This window comes from Natrix helvetica (genome assembly GCF_964273705.1).
Source record: "Natrix helvetica genome assembly, chromosome: 5".
Classification (NCBI taxonomy): Eukaryota; Metazoa; Chordata; class Lepidosauria; order Squamata; family Natricidae; genus Natrix; species Natrix helvetica.
In genome coordinates this window covers 46230086-46249730 of record NC_138551.1, presented here as the reverse complement: position 1 = coordinate 46249730, position 19645 = coordinate 46230086, and the positions used below count along the sequence as shown (strand labels likewise).

The following is a 19645-nucleotide window of genomic DNA, read 5'->3' as shown; positions in this document are numbered from 1 at the left end:
CAATCATGGTTGGAACAAATGGTGGGAGACCCAATTTTGTTTAAACCATAATTTTTTCTCCTAGGCATAATACCGGAGGGGTTTAAGAAAAATGTACTCTTATCTAATTATATATGTACTAACTGCGGCACACATACCTTTTGCGCAGTATTGGAAAAAAGAAAATACACCATCAGAGCTAGATATAATCAGAAAAGTGTTGGCCTGTGCGGAAGCTGATAGGCTCACTCTTGAACTTAAAAATAAAGGGGAATCAGAATATTTTGAAGTCTGGAACAGATTTTATGATTGGTATAAGACAAGGTGACAAGACTGGAACAAACTGTATAAATTGTGATTGGAGTCTAGGCTAATAGTTAATGGTTGAGACTAATTGTGTATAATGTGAATGTATGGTCACTTCGACTCTGAGGTACTGCATTGTTTTATATGTAAAAATAATAAAAATATATTTTAAAAAAAATGACAATTGGAACAGATGCATCTTCCAATTAAAGCTAGATCAGGGAGATGCTGATTCTATTAATATTCATAAAGGCCACAAAGCTTTAATATATTGATGAAAAGCAGAGCAGACAATCAGAACGCTGCTTTTAAGCAATTTTATTCTTGGCCAGAAAAAAAACTTCACTCAGTTTATAGAACAATTAAAACTGTTAATTGAGAGCATTCTTACATTTGTATGAAAACTGTCTTAGTCAGGCAATTGATTATTCTGTAGCTGATCATGGTATTGCTCAAGTAAGCTTAATACAAAGTTAACATACTTGATCTTCCTTTAGCTGTAAAAGGTAAGTATGAAGGAATTAACCTAGGAGTTTACAGTTTACATTTCCCATTCTCAAGATTTCATTCTGAGTTTCCATTATTCTAAAATGTTTATACTACATCCTGTATAAAAATATCTCAAGTGATTTATTTTGTATATTCCTTAATCTTCAGGACTTTCAAAGAAAAAATAAGGCCCATGACACATTTCCCTTATTTACTCTATTAAGCTTCCCAACTAAGTCTGTTTTCTGTTTTCTTCTTCATAACACCAGAATAACACCAGAATCTGAGATCATCAGGTGAAGGTGAATGGTGGGAAATTCAAGAAGCTATTCCACATTATACACCATTTAATTTAATCATATAAATTCATTTTTATAAAACAAGTCACTTTTTAGATGATTTTCAAGGATTCAAAACATTCTTGGGAGTATCAGAATATGAATAATTAGAAGTTATATGGCTCTAAATACCAGACGTTAGAGTAAAGCTTCATTTCTGATGACTATATAGTTTTCTAGGCAGAAGGTTTGCCATTGCCATTCTCCAGGATATGTTTATGCCTCTGAATTCCAGTATCTAAAGAACAATTTTAATAGGAGTTATTATCAACATACAGCACCTTATTTGGAGGCTTCCCAGAGGCACACAGTTAACCAATATGCTTAATTTCAACACTGCTTTTCTTAATTTTTTGTTGCTATTTTAGCATTCAAATTGATATTTTCCTTACAAAACAATTACATAACTAAAACCAGTTTGGACTCACTTAATCATATATTCACTTGTACTGTGTGTACTGTTTATTTTAGTAGTCATGTTGTTATAGGGGAATACATGGAAAATATAATGCTAAAAATACAGAAAAAAGATTTGATGTGAAACAAAAATATGTAATAGCAATAGTACTTATGTATCACTCCATAGTGCTAGTACAGAACTCTCTGAGCAGTTTACAAATATCAGCATATTGCCCCCAACAATTTGGGTCTGCATTTTACCGACCTCAGAAGGATGGAAGGCTGAGTCAACCTTGAGCTGGTCAGGTTTGAACTCCTGGCTGATGGCAGAGTTATCCTGCAATTCTGCATTCTAACCACTGTGCCACCACAGCTCTTGTAATGTATCTACCTAATTTATGCAGAATTATTGAATTCATTTGCTGCCTATCTCGCCATGGGACTACTCTAGAATTATAAGGTAAAGATTTGAAACTATTTTAAGTTTTAAATCTTTAAAGAATCAACAATGTACAAAGTCAGTTGGTATGACTAAGTAGCTAGATATTTCTGTTGTTGCAAACATCAGTTTACACATTCAAAATTATCAGTCTGAGACTTTTTTCTTTAACCTTTAGGCAAGTTCGCCTTATGTTATCATATTGTGTTTTACACATCTTCCCATTACTTTTAACCTCAGATTTTTTTACATAATTACCACTGTCATTTAATTGCCAAGAATTTAGAAAAACGATAGCTGTCACCAGCACATTTGGAATCTAAAGCCATTGTTTAAAATTCCTGTTTTCTTCCCATAAGCTATCAAATTACCTACAAGAACTGGTTTGCCAAAGTGTAGGGTCTCTTAGCAACTACGTATCTACTAGGTCAAATAACCAACCCATTACTTTTTGTGCAAATACCTAAAACCATTCGAACCTCAGTGTATCAACTGCAAGTTATATATACTACATCTCTTAGGACCAGACAGGTTTTTGTTTTCTTTTTCCCCTAGAAAATAACAGCACTTTTGGAATCATTGGGACCAATTATTATTTTTCCTTAAGGGACACAGTTTTAGTTGTCATGGTTTGAGTTTGCAGTTTACTGTGAGCCTCAATATTCCAATGTTACACAAAGACTATGAATTCTCTTCCTTATGTATAGCTTCTTAGGTTAATAAATTGGATATGGTCTTCCAATCTCCAGAGATGCAGAGCTGGAATACATTATTTAATTAATTTACTGTTCATTTTTTCTTTCTTTCTCAGACCTCCATATTATGTTTTTAGCAAAAGGTTTTTAGTATGCCCGGTCTGATTCAATTGCTGTACATAACGGATAAAGCATTATCTTCCTAAGCAGTTTGTTGAAATACATACATTATTCTCATGGAATGTAACCTGTTCATGTCTACTTTATTTTTTTAAGCTTACAAGCACTGGAACTTCAGATTTCTTTTGCAAATGTTATAGTTTTTCATAACTAATATTTTCTCTCTGTGAATATATTGCTATAAAACTAAATGACTATCATCTTAACCTTTTTCATGGACTATTTTTACCAATCCTTTTGGTGCTGCTGTTGCACAATAATGGAACCCAACATAATTATCTACACCAACTCCCAAATAACTTGGGTATTTTTAAGATCTAAGTTAATTCCTCCACAGAGTTCAGATACCAAACTAGCAGTTCTTGTATTTGTCAAAAGTCTCATAGAATCCTGGTCTGACTTTTCTGATATTCATACGTAGATGCTGATTTTCAGAAGGAATTGATTCATTGTAAGTGGTTGAAGTTGCTGTCCCAGTTACCCAACAAGACGACAGACGCTTTCTTTTTGCTTTATCCGAAAACCCTCCAATTCCCTTGCTGTATTCAAGACGGGAGTCATCTTTATTCTTATTAACATCTTCAACTGACTGTTCATCCCTGTTTGAAGTCATTTCTTTCCGCTTATGAGCTTCTTTCTCTTCCTCTGCAATTTTCCTAAAATGCTCTAATGACTCAACCTTTCTCCGTCTTTCTATTGTTTCCATTTGTTTTTTGTCCACAAAGTCCTCAAAGTACATTTTTCTCTCATTCCTCTGATCTTCAAGGAATTTCCATTCAGTATCTGTCATCTTAACACCACTGCACTGCTCCAATTTCTCACGTGTAACAGTGTCTGTACAAAATATATCAAAAAGCTGTTCTGAACTCCTATTGAAGTCATCTGCTTTCTGAATAAACAGTTCATTTTTTCTTCGCTTTCTGGATTGGTATAACTTTGAGAAATCTTCATATACTTTCAGAATATGCTTCTTTATGCTCTGTGTTGCTATGGTATATAGATTGCAAAACAACCAGTGCTCCTGCAAAAGTTCAGCAAGCAATTGGGCAGCATCTTCTTTGGATCGTTGTGCTTGTCCAGCCCTTTTTGGATGCAACAAATACAACATGTTTTGAATGACATCCTTCTTTGTAGGCAGAATTCCTTGTGCAAATTCAGATGATTCCACATAATCAACAGTTCCCAGAGTCTTTTTTGCTTTTATTTTATCCAAAGCGGCCATAGTTCCTGTTTAAAGTTACTCTATATCAAAAGCTGAAAAAGAAGGAAGACGTTAGCGGAAATAACACCAACAATGAAAATGAGAATTCTAATTAAAAAATGCTATACAAGTAGTTCTCGCTTAACTATCGTAATATGGATCGGCAACTCCACCACTAAGCAAAGCAGTCATCAAGTGGGAAATCACAAACCATGCTTTCTAGCTGGAAGAGACACTATTCAGTTTTACACCTTTAGCTTTTGTTTGCCTTCTTACCACTCCCCCACCCTTTGGAATGCTCAAGTGCCCGCTTACTGTCAAAAGCAATGCAGTCATACTGGCAGCCTGAAAGTTGCATGCAAGCTACACAACTTACAGTACTCTTGAAATCTCTTCCTCCTCCAACCTTTCCACTCTGCTAAAGTGTGGGCTTGGGGGGATGGGGGATAGATAGATAGATAGATAGATAGATAGATAGATGATAGATAGATAGATAAAGGCTCTCTTTTATTTGACCATTTCCTGCTGCCAGCATGATTGCATTGCTTTTGATGTGTAAATGAATAAGCAGCGTACTGTTTCATTAAACCAGCGGTTCTCAAATAGTGAGGCTCCGTAAAGGGGGGCGCGAAGGCTCCCTTTCCATCTGGGTGCAACGGCGGCGAAGGCGTGGGCGAGGCATAATATATGCCGCCTGGAAGTGGCAGCACTTCGGACTGTGGATTTTCATTGGAGCCCCGGGCTGGAGCTCTGCAAGAAGCCTGCTCGGGCGGGGGTGGGAGGGAGGGAAGCATGGGACCGCCCGTCTTCGCCACCGCGTAGCTCGCCTCCACGCCAGCAGCTCCACCGCTAGCATTCCGTCTGGAAGCTCCACCGCAACAGCCGCTGTTGGGGAAGGGACAAAGGGGCGGCGGTCGCCCGATCTTGCCACCGCCACCCCTTCGCCCCTGGTAATGCGTGCTGCTGCTTCCAGCTGGGATGCTGGAGGAGCTGCTGGCAGGGAGGGAGGGAAGAAGGGCAGAAGGGAGGTGGAAGGAAGGAAAGAAAAGCAGACACGCCGGAGGGAAAGAGGAAAGAAGGCAAGCAGGCAGGAAGGAGGCAGAAGGAAGGAGGGAAGAATGGAACTGGAAGGGAGGCAGGGAAGGAGGGAGGGAGAAAGGAAGGATAGGAGGATAGGGAAAGAGGAAAGAAGGCAGGCAGGCAGAAGGGAGGGAGGTGCAAGGAAGGAAGAAAGCATAGATAAGCAGGAGGGAAAGAAGGCAGGCAGGCAGGAGGAAAGAGGAAGGAGGGAACTGGAAGGGAGGCAGGGAAGGAGGGAGGGAGAAAGGAAGGATAGGAGGATAGGGAAAGAGGAAAGAAGGCAGGCAGGCAGAAGGGAGGGAGGTGCAAGGAAGGAAGAAAGCATAGATAAGCAGGAGGGAAAGAAGGCAGGCAGGCAGGAGGAAAGAGGAAGGAGGGAACTGGAAGGGAGGCAGGGAAGGAGGGAGGGAGAAAGGAAGGATAGGAGGATAGGGAAAGAGGAAAGAAGGCAGGCAGGCAGAAGGGAGGGAGGTGCAAGGAAGGAAGAAAGCATAGATAAGCAGGAGGGAAAGAAGGCAGGCAGGCAGGGGGAAAGAGGAAGGAGGGAACTGGAAGGGAGGCAGGAAGGAAGGGAAGGAGGAAGGGAGGGTGGAAGGAAGGATAGACAAGTAAGAGGGAAAGAGGAAAGAAAGCATGTGACTACGGTGGGAGACGAGGAAAGACCGGTGTGCTATGTTATGCAGAGGTGTACTTATAACAATTTTATAGACAAATGATACTATTTACAGTCGCGGGGGGGGGGGGGGGGGGCGCGTGAAATGTTTTCTTCTTCCTAGGGGGGGCATGACAGAAAATAATTGAGAAGCACTGCATTAAACTGAATAAAACATTAGTATATTATTTTATTTACTGAAATAATTCTATTTTCAATTATCTCTATTGACAGAGATAACTAATTTTTTCCAAACAATACAGATTTATAAAACAATGTTTATGCAACAAAGTATATTTATTTTATTAAATTTATATTCTGCCCATATCACCGTTACAACAACACTAAGAGATATAAGGTGAAAGACAAATAAAAGCAACAAAGCCATGTCATTGCCATCTCCTGATTAAATTGCATTATGTTTTACAGGATCTGCCTTTTAAAATTATTCTGAAGTTACAGTTGGACCAAAATGCCTACTTGTCTCCAGGTGAGAGCTACTTTTCATACATAATATTGGAATCCACACTGACCAACAGGCAAATTCAAAATGAATTAAAGCCCAATTTCAATTTAGCATCCAATAAGATCTGGGAGACTAGGCATGCACCTATCACATAAGCAGTGTCATCTGGCAGGGTCTAGGAGGCATGTCTTTTCTCCTTTCATCCCTGCTGAGATTTAGATGCCGTGTAGTCTTGTCCCTGACCTTGTTTTTTAACGGCTCTTAAGACTTCACTTTTCCCACAGGAACTGGCCAGAAGGTTTTATTAGTATCTTGACTATTTTTAAATTATTTTTGATTCAATGATGTTGTCTCTGTATGTTATTATATTGTAAAATTTTGCACTTGCGTACTACGCTCTAATTCACATGACAACTGAATGTCTATATAAATTAAAATAATTCAGGATCATCTTGAAATAGTTTCTATCTATTCAGGGAAAAGATGTCTATTTGGATTGCTGAAGGTTCCTTTTCCATATAAAATCTAGGGAAAAATAAGGACATCTTATTCCTCAATGGAATGGAAACGCCACTTGAAATGCCAACCCACCAAAAATCTCAATGATCCATTATTCTGATCCTTTTGAAATTCCTTAAAAGTTGACCTATTTAGAAAAGAGTTCCAGTGCATATACACATTATAATATTTATGGTTATAATTTATGAAAATTAATATTTGACATTATTTCTCAATTAGTCTGCTTTTCTGTTATACCACACAAGCCTTTTAGAGTGTGGCAATATCTATATTAAAGGAATAAATGTATATTTTCCACTGGTGGAAATTGCAATACTCCTAAGTAAGAATCTTCTCAAAGGTTTTTGTGTGTGGAGCCATTTGCAGCTGAACATAATAAGTTATTAATCACAACTACATTAAACCTGCTCTACACTGTCAACTTTTAACTATTTATGCTTTTCATTATACACAATGGAAATTCTCTGTATCTTTTCAAAAGCTGTAATCTCTGGGGGGGGGGGGAATCAACTTAGCTGCAAAGCTTATTTAAACTAAACTTTGAATTTCCAGAACTGTATACATTCTTAAATATTAATCCTGCATACTTTAATTACTCTTAAAAGGTATGTGCAAAGAAATACTGGCCTAAACAGAATGCACTTTTCTTAAGATATGAAGAAAAAACATGGAAACACAGGGGAGAGTAATCGGCCCTCCCATGTACAGTGCTCGATTTTTATCCAATAATCCAAGAAGCCTTCAAAATACAAACTTTACATTGCGGAGCAAGTTTATAGTTGCATAATTTCCAGCAGCTTGCAATTTTTTTATTTTTTTTTTAAAGTTGCACCTCTGCAGGGCAGGTGGCCAAGGAAAACATAAGGCAAGAAGGGTGGAAGAACTCTTAATAGGATAATAAATGTATTAGTATTTGGGCGCCAAAAAACTATTAGTGTCTTCGCTGCAACACATATATAACAATTATTCATTCAAATTATATACCGCCCAATTCTCTTCTCTAACCTAGCAGTTTTCCAAAACAGGGTAGACGAACCCCACCAGCCACCTCAATCTACCCTGCTGTCAGCAAACTCCAGAATACCTATAGGCTCTTCATTTGCTCGCTGGGTGTGAGTGACTGGGCGCTGTCCTTCCAAACGGAGAATGAGACGCTTCTCTCCATTTGGCAGATCCCTGTCGCTACTTCACTTCACTTGGCTTTTCCCGACCGAGGCTGCTACGTAGAAAAAGCAAAGGGCCACCCGACCCATAAGCGAAGGGGGTGGAGCGGCCTCCTCCCTCTCGGCCTCGTCAAGTCTCTGCCCACTTGCGTACAGCAGGCCAATCTGAAGCCCAGGCCCTCTCTTTCCCCGTAGGCAAGCGGCAGCGGAACCCAGTCCGGTGAACTCCAATCCCGCCTTTCCCCTCATCCCTCCCCTCCCGTTTCAGATTACCAGAACGGCAAAAAACAAACAAACAAACAAACAAAAAACACGGTAAGGCGTCACTTACAGGCCCACGCGCCGCGCACCATCCTTTTAGTGAAACCCCGCGAGACCTCGAGGCAGCGAAAAGGGAAAAACGAACCCACCTCCGCCATCTTCAAGAAGGGTATATTTACAGCTTGCTTTCGCGGGAAATCCTTCCATCTCTATGGTCCAAACAGGCTTTTAAACCAGCGGCTGATGAAAACAGCATTAACCTACCAGGCATCGTCAGCTATAGCTTGCGTTTCGTTTTTGACTAGTCAGCGGAGAGGAAACGTGGGTAAGGGCCTACCAAGTTTTGGAAAATTGACAGGACCATTTTTTTTTCCTAGCGAGAAAAAGAACCGACTGAATAACAGCACAGCAAAAAAAACAAAACAATCCACCATCTAATCAATAAACGACATCACGGTTAAAAAGAAGGGGGTTCGCGTCGGGGGGGAGGGGGAAGTAGATTGTTTAAAACGGGATGGCACCATCCTCATCGACGAAAGCTGCCCGAGTCACAAAAACAGGGAGGCTCTTAGCCAATTGGCTTTCGTTGGGGGGGGGGAGAGAAACTCGATTGGTCCTCCAAAGGGAACCTGCTTAAATTGCCGTTAATCGAAAACTATATTCGAATATTGGCCAATCAGCTCTTTTCTGGGAGCACCGTCACCGGGCCAACGAGGGCGGGACTAGAGTAAGTGCTTGCCGTTCTTCCTACTAAATGTCAGTGCTTAGAAAGCTGCTCTTGCTGCGTGTCAGTTTATTTTTTCAATGGCTGCAATCGCAGCCAATCGCTTATGGCTGAGTAGGAGGAGCGCGGACTGATTTGCGTTGAAAGTATTTCCCTCGGTAACCAATGGCGACGCCGTGAAGTTTGTGTAACAATTGTCTCGCCTAGTTGAAGTCTTCGACATTTAACCTTGGTGAGAAACTCGCTTGGTTGTGTGATTGACGGCCTCTCCGTTTTTCTCTCCAGGATATTGATAGTGATGCGCTAGGGTTTTTTTTCCCCTTCCCTGGAGGGAAAGCCTGCTTATCTTTTGATTGATAATTGTACCATCGTTTCTGCTTGATGCAAATCTCTTTTTATTATCAGATTAACTAAAAATTTAAAAGCTAACCTTGGCACAGATTTGTTTAACTTCATATTATAAGATTGTTATTTATATTAATATATTAATAGTTGATGTTAAACGTAGTGCTGTTAAATAATGCACTCAGGGAATCCGAAAGTATGAGCCTCCTCTCCCAGAGGACTTGCAATTTAAAAACAGGAGGAAGATGGAGATAAAGAAAGAAAACATTAAATTATTTTAGTGAAAGATGCTAAAACTGAATTACAAGAGAACACTGGAACTGGAGTGTTGTGTCAAATATTTAATGAGCTAATTTAGTTTTGTCTTTATTACTGTGATCCAACCCTCTACTAGGTTACCCCTTTCTTTTGGATAGTAAGGAAATTGAAGTTCAGCAAATCTGCAGGCACAAAACTTTGATATAGACATTAATAGGTATATTTTGGATGCTTGTTTATTGAAAGACTCATGTTACAGCCCACTCAGTCATTTAGGAGGCAACCATTTCCAAAGCTATTTTTGATAAACCAGTGATGCTCTTAAGGAGCAACTACTGAGTGATAGCAATTAGAAAGAGGTGAAGATGGAAAAGTTGAAAACGGGACAGATTTGGTTGAGCCTATATTACCAAGTATATGAGAATTAAATGCTCTGTATATCATACAAGATTTCATTGTTTAGTCTTATTCAATGCTGCACTAACAATGACAGCTGATTTTACTAAGGCAATGTACCAAGTTCCCTTCTTGCAAAACTAAAATGATAGATAGGTTTCCTATTTCAGTACAGTTACTGTTGAACTGTAGTTTTCAATAGCATGACCAGTGTTGAAGGATGCTGCGAGTTATAATTTAATTATATGTAGAGAGTCATCAGTTTCCCACATCTTAATGGAGCTAAAGAATGGAGTTCACTTTCATAAGCTTTGTCAATGGCTATCAAATTAAATGTCTTTAAAATAGAGAGAAAACAGGGTGAATCGGTGGGTGGCTTCTTAGTGTTATAACTCTGCTACCTCCTAAATCAGAGAGACAGAGCTTGAGATATTACAGGAGCCTTACTTACTCTTATGCCTTATTGGTGGTCCATAAAACGTTTGTTTCACCACTGACAGAAAAAAGATTGCTGGATTCAAAGGGATTTTGAACAACATATATACAAATTAATACTAGTTAAAAGTCTAAGTTTTCTTTCTGCTTCTGCTTGAACTAATGTATTAATATAATTTGCTAATACAGAGTCAGAAGATTCATTGTTGGTTCACTTAACCCAATATTGGCTCTATTTTGTCATATACTAGTTCTTTGTAGCCCTCCCTGAGAATAGTAATATTGCCAAAGATTTGACATTACCTTTCTGCTTTGAGGGCATAAGGGAAGGTTGATTGTATATATCCACATTTTATATATTGCATATATCCAGCTTCTGTGTATTCCTTCCTGAAACTGTTAAGCTCCTGGATAAACTAACAAACTATATATAGTCACCAAAAGTTTGAAAGTCCATGAGTGCAATTCCTGGGAGAAGATTTGAAATTCTTAAATTATCATCTGGCTACCCATTCATGAACAGTGTCAATAGATGAAATCAGTTGTGTGGTGCCTCCTAATGGTCAATTTAATCTAGGATCCTAAGGATTCAAGTGTTTTGAGAATTAACTGTGGCAATCCTAATGCCTTTCTGGCCACAAATTTGTAAAAATGTAATGGCCACTGAATTAAGGGATCTCTTAGATTCCTTTTTCCTGACCAGAGATTCTCTGGGTTCAGGCTCTCCCAGCCATTTGTTCTTGCTCCATTCCTTGCCAGACACTTGTCACCTAGAAGCAATTACTGACAAACATATAAGATAGTCATTCATTCTGTCTACCTGCATTGGATTCTTTTGTACATCTTTCTTTTGAAGCCAACATGCCTATTTGCATGAATTTCTAAGGAGTTTTAGCTTTCTCTACAAGTACCTGAACTGGGCAGCTAGCAGGCCACTGCAGAGAAACAAATTGTGATCTTGATAGTTGCATGATACATTTTTCTGTTTCAGCGCAGGTCATTGTTTCATAAAGAGGCTGACTGAGAATGGAAGAGACCACCTTGAAGATGATACTAGTGGAACAAAGAACGGAGACTAATGAGAAATTACATTGTAATGGAAAAAATAATATCTCATCAAGCAGGTAGGTAACTTATTTGTTACCAACTTATAGTCTTTTAATGTAAGTACTAAGATCTTGCTGTTTCATGTATTATTTCTTTTACAATAAAACCCGTTGAACTCAGTGAGGCTTATTTTAAACTGAATTTGCACAGGATGGGGTTGCAAAACTCATTCAAGAACATTATCCTGGAATGGAATATCCAGATCACCAAGATTATTAGCCAATTTCAAATGCCTGATTCAGAGTCATAACTATATACAAAATGCTTTCAAAATTAATGGGTGTATCAAAGGGCTTTCATGAGGCAGCTCACCTCAATTTTATGACAGTTTTCAGAGAAGGTATAAAAATACAATTTTGTAACATTTGGAGGTGAAATACAGTACTTGTCACTGCTTGAAAAAGTGGATAGCAATGGAAAAGATTTGTCAAAGAAGGTTTTCCAAAATACACATTGCAACCTGGTATAATACATAGGTGACGATAATAATCTATGTGGTTCTTTCTGTTGATAACCATTTTTCCATTCTATTTCCTATAGGAAAATTTACATGGATTACAATGCAACCACCCCTTTGGCACCAGAAGTGATTGAGACAGTTAAAGAAACCATGTATGAAGCATGGGGCAATCCTAGCAGTTCTTATGAAGCAGGTCTGATGAAGATAATATGTAAATGTTTTGTGAAAGCATCTTTTTGGGTACAGTCATGTCTAGTGGTAAATCTTGAAGGGTTATTGGAGTAGCAATTAAGGATTTATCAGAAGACTCAACCATTGAATGGTGAATCATGGCATCCTCCAGTCACTTCTAGTAATAACTATGGAAAATAAAGATAGCCCTAATAACATTTAGATCTGAATGTTTGCGGTTAAATTATATGTACATAAACATGCAACACTGCATTTTTTCATTGTTTAAAAATGATACATGGGCTTCCTACTTGGAAAAGATGATAGGATAGCATCCAATGTTATATGTGTATGTATATATAATTTAACAGCAAACAGTCAGATTTATGTGTTATTGAAAAACAATACAAATAATTTTTTTAAAGTGTGTAAAATTAGTCAAACCATCAACCACACCTGGCATTTACAGTTCAAAGCAACAAAATAGCTTATGTGTTCTTAGCATCTGGTAGCCATCACTAGATGTTATAAAACCTAGCCTCATTAATATTGTTTTGCTGTTGGATAACTTTCAGAGCTATGTTTTGCCTCCAAAACAGTGGGAGGAGAACTAGGAATTTAGCACACATTTTGTCATGTTTATTTTTATTTTTATATTATTTATACATATCAATGTGTGATTGGTGTGATACCTGGGTATCATATATTTCAATAAAAATAAACATAGTATTACTCACATTTTATCACACCTGTGGCTAGTGTTGAGTGTTGTTGTTTAAGGAAGAAAATGCCATTATAACACTAAAGAAGAACAAAGGATTACTTAAGCCTGTCTCACAGACTGGGGAATAAAATGAAGGTAATTTCATGGGTACAAGACTGAAAAGTGATGTTGCCAGGACGTCTCTGTATAATGATTATGTGCAATCGGAACAAAAGTCCATAATTAAAATGTACATGCATTTAGTGTGAGGAACAAAAACCCCAGGATCTACCTTATGTGATATATTTTTGTGTCTTGCCCCCACAGGTCAAAGAGCAAAGAAGATCATAAATGAAGCTCGTGAAAATTTGGCTAAAATGGTGGGAGGACCATTCCAGGACATCATTTTCACTTCTGGAGGGACAGAAGTAAGATATCTGATGATGTTAATACTATTTTGATCTGGCTTTTATTTTTAAAAATGCCTCCAATTTCTAGCCTTATTTATTTTTATTTTCTGGAAATAAAATTCTGGCTGAGAAAAATCAGCAAAAAAATAGTAATTAGTTCAAAGAAAAATATTTTTCTATCCCAGAGAATTCTTTGATCTGATTTGTATTTCTTTCTTTCTTTTTTTTTCTCCAGGCAAATAATTTAGTGATTCATACTGCAATAAAAGATTTTATGAAAAGCAGCAAACAAAGTCCTGTTGCAACAAAAGAAAGCCATGAAAAAAAGACTTTAGGGTCACTTCCACATATCATAATATCTTGCATTGAACATGATTCAGTTCGTCTCCCTGTAGAGCATCTGGTGAAGGAACAAAAAGCTGGTGAGCAATTGACATTTTATAGCTGGGGCCATCAACATTTTTGGCGGCACTTTTGAAATGCAAGTGAGGATGTTTCTCAAAATGGCTGCTATTGGGGACATCGCCATTTACAAAACACAAATTTAGTAGAACACAAACGTATGAGTTTCTTTATCTCACGATCTCATTTATCATCTTAAGATGATGTCTGTCATTCCCAGTTTACCTTTTTTTTTAATGGATAGATGAGTTTTCAGAACAAGTATGTATCTGCAACTATTAAAAATTCTTTGTTTTTTAAAAAAATATCCATGGAATCTTGCAAATCTGTTAGTGCTGTACCTCTCTTCCTTATAGTTCAGTGAATTGGGGCATTTCTGTGTGAGATCCTTCCCAATGTTATCCGGCTATTTTGGACTTTAAAAATACTTCACATATTTTTGCCTAACTAACAGTTCCTGTGTTATCTCCATCAAGGCCATCTTATTTTCTGAATGAAATTCATGCATTTCATTCTGACATGCTAACTTAAACCATTGATTGTAGAAGATAATGGTTATAAACATGAAGGGGGGGGGGAAGTTAAATGAACATCTTGGCCTAGGAAGAAGAGAGTATGAGGAAGAAACTCAAGTTTACCTGCTTTGATTTTCTTTGGTATAAGAGAGGTCAGAGGAAAACTCTTGTCAGGCCTTCAAAATTCTGTCATTAAATCCTATATTATAGGACCTATAATAGTACAGTTCCATTCCTGTAATTTTTATGGGTTCTGTTTCCTGACTTGGCTACCTTAAAAAGGTTGATACCTTTGTTATCAATATTATGAGATTAAATTATTAGAATTTTATCCCTCCTTTTTATTTAATTATATGGAGCTATGCAAGGAATTTGTAGGAGATGTCCAGGCTGAGTCGGGGTGTGGGGGAGGGGAAAGTACATCATCAGTTTGGAATCCCTTCATGCCCATAAGAGATCTAAGTCCAGCCCTCTTTGAATTCCATTGACTCTTATTTATCTATCTTCTTTTTATCCTGGTTTGTAGAAGCCACTTTTGTGCCAGTATCAAAGGTAACCGGGCGAGTGGAAATAGATGATGTTGTTGCAGCAATCCATCCAAACACCTGCTTAGTTTCTGTAATGCTAGCAAATAATGAAACTGGGGTGGTGATGGTGAGTTGTAAATTTAATTGTTATAGCTCCTAAATTTAAGGAAGATAGTTCGATTTTTAATTAAGTGGGATTACTCCAGATGCTATCAAGTACTGACAGATATTCTTGTAAAACATTTTCTATTGTATTCATTCAGCCTGCTTTCAATCACTGACTGATTAATTGCAAATGACAAATGATTGTGACTGAGAGGTTGTTTCTGTTGATTGTATTCCAAGGATGAGGCAATATCTACAATGACGTTTGGATGACAAATAAATAAATAAAGCCACCAGGAACAGGTTTATTCATATATGGGAATATAATGAATCCACTGAAATATATTTATATTTCTGTAGATTGATGGACAATCTTTGTCTGACCTATAGCATTTTATACGTTTACCACATTTTATAAAATTGTGAAACGTTTTCTTTTAAATTTTCTTTTAAATTTTAAAATATTAAAAATTAAATAAATTATATGTATGCTTTCATACACACATACACATATATTTGAAGTTATTTCTGATCTCCCTTTTGCTAAACTAATGCCAAAGATGTATCAAAAGAGGTTTTTGAGTGTGGCTGCTCTTAACATTTAATATCTTCAAATTTCTTAATTTTTTGTTATTTATGCCAATGTTCTTGCTCCCATATTTTACAACATGACTTTATTTTTCGCAGCATGGATTATTAGATTTTTGTTTATTAAATTGCTAAATATATATTTATAAATATTATAAATATATTATAATATATAATAATATACATTTTGGCTTAGCTTTTTATTACATTTGCTAAATAAGTAGAACAAGATCAATATTAAGTTACTAAGTAGATTCAGTTATGCTAATCTTATTATGAAGGCAGGCAAATGTTAATAATAGATTTTATGACTGTAGAAAGATGGTAATCTTAATATAACAATAGGCCTATTAGTGATAGCCTATTCTTCAACTATGAGAGACTAGAATTATATCCAATGTGACAAGCAGAACATATTAGTTGATGTAGTATCTTTTCTATTTCAGTAGTTCCAAAAATGAATTACTAAATACTAATAGGGAGGGAAAGGTAGTGTTTTTGATATAATTATACCTCCTGACACCTAACAGAATACTTTTCTCTCAGCCCATCTCAGAACTCAGTCATCAGATTGAAGTTATCAACCACAAGAGAAAGGCCTCTGGTCTGCCATGGATTTTAGTGCACACAGATGCAGCCCAGATGATTGGAAAGGGGCGAGTGGATGTCCAGGACTTGGGAGTAGATTACCTCACTATTGTAGGGCACAAGGTATATTTTTCTCTGTTTGGGCTTCTATCTTGCTGTTGTGACCTCTTCTGAACTTTGGAGAATTTCATACACAAGAACAGTAGTTCTCACTAAATTAGAAGCCACTGTGCCTCTAATTTGGTTTGTCATTTCTGGAAACTATTCTCTTACAGATCTCATGTGACATGCTGTTGGAATGTCTTTTGTTGGATAGCTGTACAGTAAACTGCTTTGAATAATCTTGCTATGCATGTTGGCATACAGAATATAAAGCAGTAAAACAGTAGTAATAAAGTATTTAATTATGCCACGTGTTTAGGGAGGTGCACACTGTTAAGTCTGATACCTCTAGGAAATTTTTGATAGCTTTCTTTTTCAAAGAGGAAGATACAAGAGTATCTATTATGTTTGACTTGATACTAACCAATTGTAATAGCAAGAAGTGGAAGTAGTGGGAACATTTAGAGAAATGACTATATAAAGTTGAGCTTATCCAGAGAGATGCTTGACTCCCCTACATTGGATTGGTCAAGCAGAGACTGAGTAGCCATCCAGCACTGAACATTTTACTTTGAATTCTTATATGGAATAGGCAGCCCAATCCAGTTCCAAAATGGCTTCATTCTGCTCTATAATTCTGTGATGAGAATCATCGTTTGACTTTAATGATACTTCAGAAGTTTCTTTAAGGATTCTCCAGCAGATGGCCCTCAGGAATAATTTTTGAATGAATTTTTTTTTAATCCACTGAATTTTAGGGCTTTTTCATGTGACAGCATTAGCATGCTTTCTTGCACTCCATAAAACTTCTATCGTTTTGCATTACTCCTGTTACATTTTCCACTTAATTCTTACAGGAGGACAAAATTATAAAGTTGGAAAAACCCCTTCATGACATCTGGTCCAGTATCCTTTCTTCTTATTCTCTGGCCAATAGCTCTCTTTGCTTAAATGTATCTGCCAACTATGCTGAAGAAGTCTCTTCCCTCATTACTCTGTTCAATAAGTCTTCTTGTTAGGGACCTTTATCTGCATTGTAAACTATAATTTATCTGCCTTCGTTTTTTATATATTGCTTTTACTGTTGTGATTTATAATTGCAGTTTTATGCCCCACGTATTGGAGCCTTGTATGTGCGAGGACTTGGTATGAATACTCCCCTTCACCCCATGCTGTTTGGAGGCCCACAGGAATGGAGCTTTCGCCCAGGGTATGGTAAACTGGACCACTGGATGAACCAACTGAATTGTTACAGACAAATATAACACTGTGGCAGGATGTACACCTGTCTTTGGTTCAAAAGCATGTAGGCAATGCTTGATGACATATTCAGGACTGTAATCTAAAAGAGGGCAGTCAGGCAAAACCCATTACAAGCAGGAATGGAGTATTTTGTTTTATTTGTATTTATTTTTATTTAGCAAGTAAAAGTAAATAATAAGTAAATAAAAAGTGCTCTTTTAAACCCTGCTATGCTGCCATAAATCAATCCATAGTTCTCATTCCGGGCAGAATAACCTAGCTGAAAATATTATGTTTTAGACAAATTATACAAGAACCTAGCTGTCTTGAGAAGGATCCCTTGTAAGAAAGGTAAGGGGTGGATGGGAAGGAAAGACCAGCAGTAAACTGGATGGACTCAGGTACGATAGTGACATATATGCCATGGGAAGACCTGAAGGACCAGGCTGGGGACATATTGTCTTGGAGAAAGTCTGTCTATATCGTCACCAAGAGTCGACACCCTACATGGTGGCACAGAATCAGTTAAAAATGGTAATCATTAAAAATTAAAGTTTTATTGCAGAAACACATCCATCTTTCCCTCCCCCCCCTCAATCCAATTTAATTGAATCAAAAAGTATGGGAAATTAAATAGATGGATCCCTATCTATTTCTGCTTTTCGATTTCAGTTGTCTGATTTTATCTTAAATTGCAGAAAAAGGAAATGCAACTAAGATAAGAAGAGGGGAGAAGATAAACAGTAGAGGAGAGAGCAGGCGATGCTGAGAGTAGCAGAGAGGCAGATAAAATATGTAAATGAAGGGGAAAACAGCAGGATAAGGATTGCAGAAGAGTATAAAATGAATTGAGTTGGGAGAAGGTTGAGGGGAACTGAATTGAGGCACAATGATGGAAATACAACTGAGAAGGAATTTGAGTAAAGATCACAGGAACAAAGGATGAGAGTTATCTAGGTAGGTAGGAAGCAGATAGGTTAAAGTCATAGAAGAGAAGCTACAAGTAGAAGTAACACAGAAGGTAGAAAAGATGATGGACGTAACTGTGAGCACAGTAGAGGGGAAATTGGAGGGAGAGGAGTTTGGAAGAGTAGTAGAGTAATAGGCACTTATGAAGAGTAGATGTCAGGGCTGATGCCTAAGAAACAGGTTTGAAAAGGAATCATAGGCAGCACTGATACCTGCCATGCCACACATTTTGCACTTCTATGCTATAGTGAATAGTATGTAGGTTTTAAGAGTATATAAGAAAGTTTTTAAAAGGAAATATTTGGAAGAAAAATGCAAATAAGCTTGAAAAATGAGAGGATTTTCTGTTTTCTAGGTTTTATCTTGATTTTCATTTGAAGTGTGTATTTTATTTACTTCATACATTAATACAGGTGAAATATTGTAATATCTTTGTTATGCTAAGTATGTATGTAATGTGCTAAAAAATTCACACAATTGTAGACCTTGTATTTGTGCAACTTAAAGTGTATGAATAAAAGCTACTTTTTTTTAGGACTGAGAATACTCCAATGATTGCTGGTCTTGGCAAGGTAGGCTTAAAAATAGTAAATAATACAAATATGCAATGTGGATAAACTGTCTTATTGAATAGTGTGTCTTTACTATATTTAAAAAAAAGAGTGGCACTGTGGGCGTTGAAGGACGTTCCTTCGGGAACGCCAGCCTCGTGATCGCGTTTAAGCTGCTAGAACAGCATAAATCAGCTGTCAAGCGGCTTGAAAACTCTCCCCTCGGGAAAAGAGGGGGGGAGAACAGCCGGGCAAGGGTAGAGCTCCCCATAGACCCCCCCAGGAACAATTCTGGGGCTCGAAGGGTGAGAGCTCCCCAAGCAGCCCGACAAGGCTCCGCATCTCGGGACGCTTCTGCTGCAGCAGAAACAAAACGCCATGACCACCCCTGCAATCAATGTTTTAATCTACAATTGAATAAGAAGCAGGCAGAGCAAAGACAGGAATGATTATTATTACAGGTATAAACTTTAACTCCGACGCAGTATCACTTCCTTCTTTGAAGATTGAGGAGAACAAAAGGTAATAAAGATAGTGTCTGCAAGTCAAAGGGTGTGATCAAAGCGAAACTTAAAAGGAAAGTATTTGTTAAGTGTTAACGTCATTAAAAGACTCAAAAGCTCAAGATGAAAGAAAACAGTTTTGCTTTACTAATGCGCTATAAGATTTAACAAGTTTGGGGATTAAGTGGACTTTTTGGACTTAATAATTTGGTTGTTGGAAAGTGTGATTTGAATATTCGGAAATGCCTTCAAAACAAATCAACAAAATAAGTGCCTCTAAGAGTGCTGGAAGTCACCCGGTCCAGCCACCTAAATTGCAGTCTTTATTATCTTTAGTGGATACACAAACAGTGACATTTGAAACTCTCCAAGGCTCT

General features: G+C 37.5%; 2 protein-coding genes across 11 annotated transcripts in view; one reads left to right on the top strand and one right to left on the bottom strand.

The window, feature by feature from the left end:
* Positions 1-588: 588 nt before the first annotated feature.
* Positions 589-8785, bottom strand: LOC309393418 (uncharacterized protein). 4 transcript variants are annotated; one of them, XM_081955648.1, is made up of 2 exons: positions 8432-8785; positions 589-4079 (listed from the first exon to the last, which is right to left on the bottom strand). In XM_081955648.1, the coding sequence occupies exon 2, from the start codon at positions 4045-4047 to the stop codon at positions 3178-3180; it is 870 nt and encodes a 289-aa protein (XP_081811774.1). In that variant the 5' UTR covers positions 4048-4079; positions 8432-8785; the 3' UTR covers positions 589-3177. The 4 variants fall into 4 exon arrangements, with proteins under 4 accessions (XP_081811774.1, XP_081811773.1, XP_081811771.1 ...); XM_081955647.1 differs by having other exon boundaries at positions 8317-8453; XM_081955645.1 differs by lacking the exon at positions 8432-8785 and adding an exon at positions 8238-8374.
* SCLY (selenocysteine lyase) overlaps positions 8212-19645 on the top strand; it is a 121923-nt gene continuing 110489 nt past the window's right edge. For 2 of the 7 annotated variants that reach the window (XR_014175585.1, XM_081955638.1), the window contains exons 1-9: positions 8360-8492; positions 11317-11449; positions 11973-12085; positions 13094-13194; positions 13412-13598; positions 14620-14747; positions 15860-16024; positions 17107-17213; positions 18750-18786. Coding sequence is in view for 6 of the 7 variants with exons in the window: in XM_081955638.1 (XP_081811764.1) it covers positions 11352-11449; positions 11973-12085; positions 13094-13194; positions 13412-13598; positions 14620-14747; positions 15860-16024; positions 17107-17213; positions 18750-18786 (936 nt within the window). In the remaining variant the exon portion in view is untranslated. Of the gene's footprint in view, positions 8337-8359; positions 8493-8998; positions 9124-11316; positions 11450-11972; positions 12086-13093; positions 13195-13411; positions 13599-14619; positions 14748-15859; positions 16025-17106; positions 17214-18749; positions 18787-19645 lie in introns of those variants that run through there. The other 5 variants (XM_081955642.1, XM_081955643.1, XM_081955639.1 and 2 more) reach the window with 5 other exon arrangements.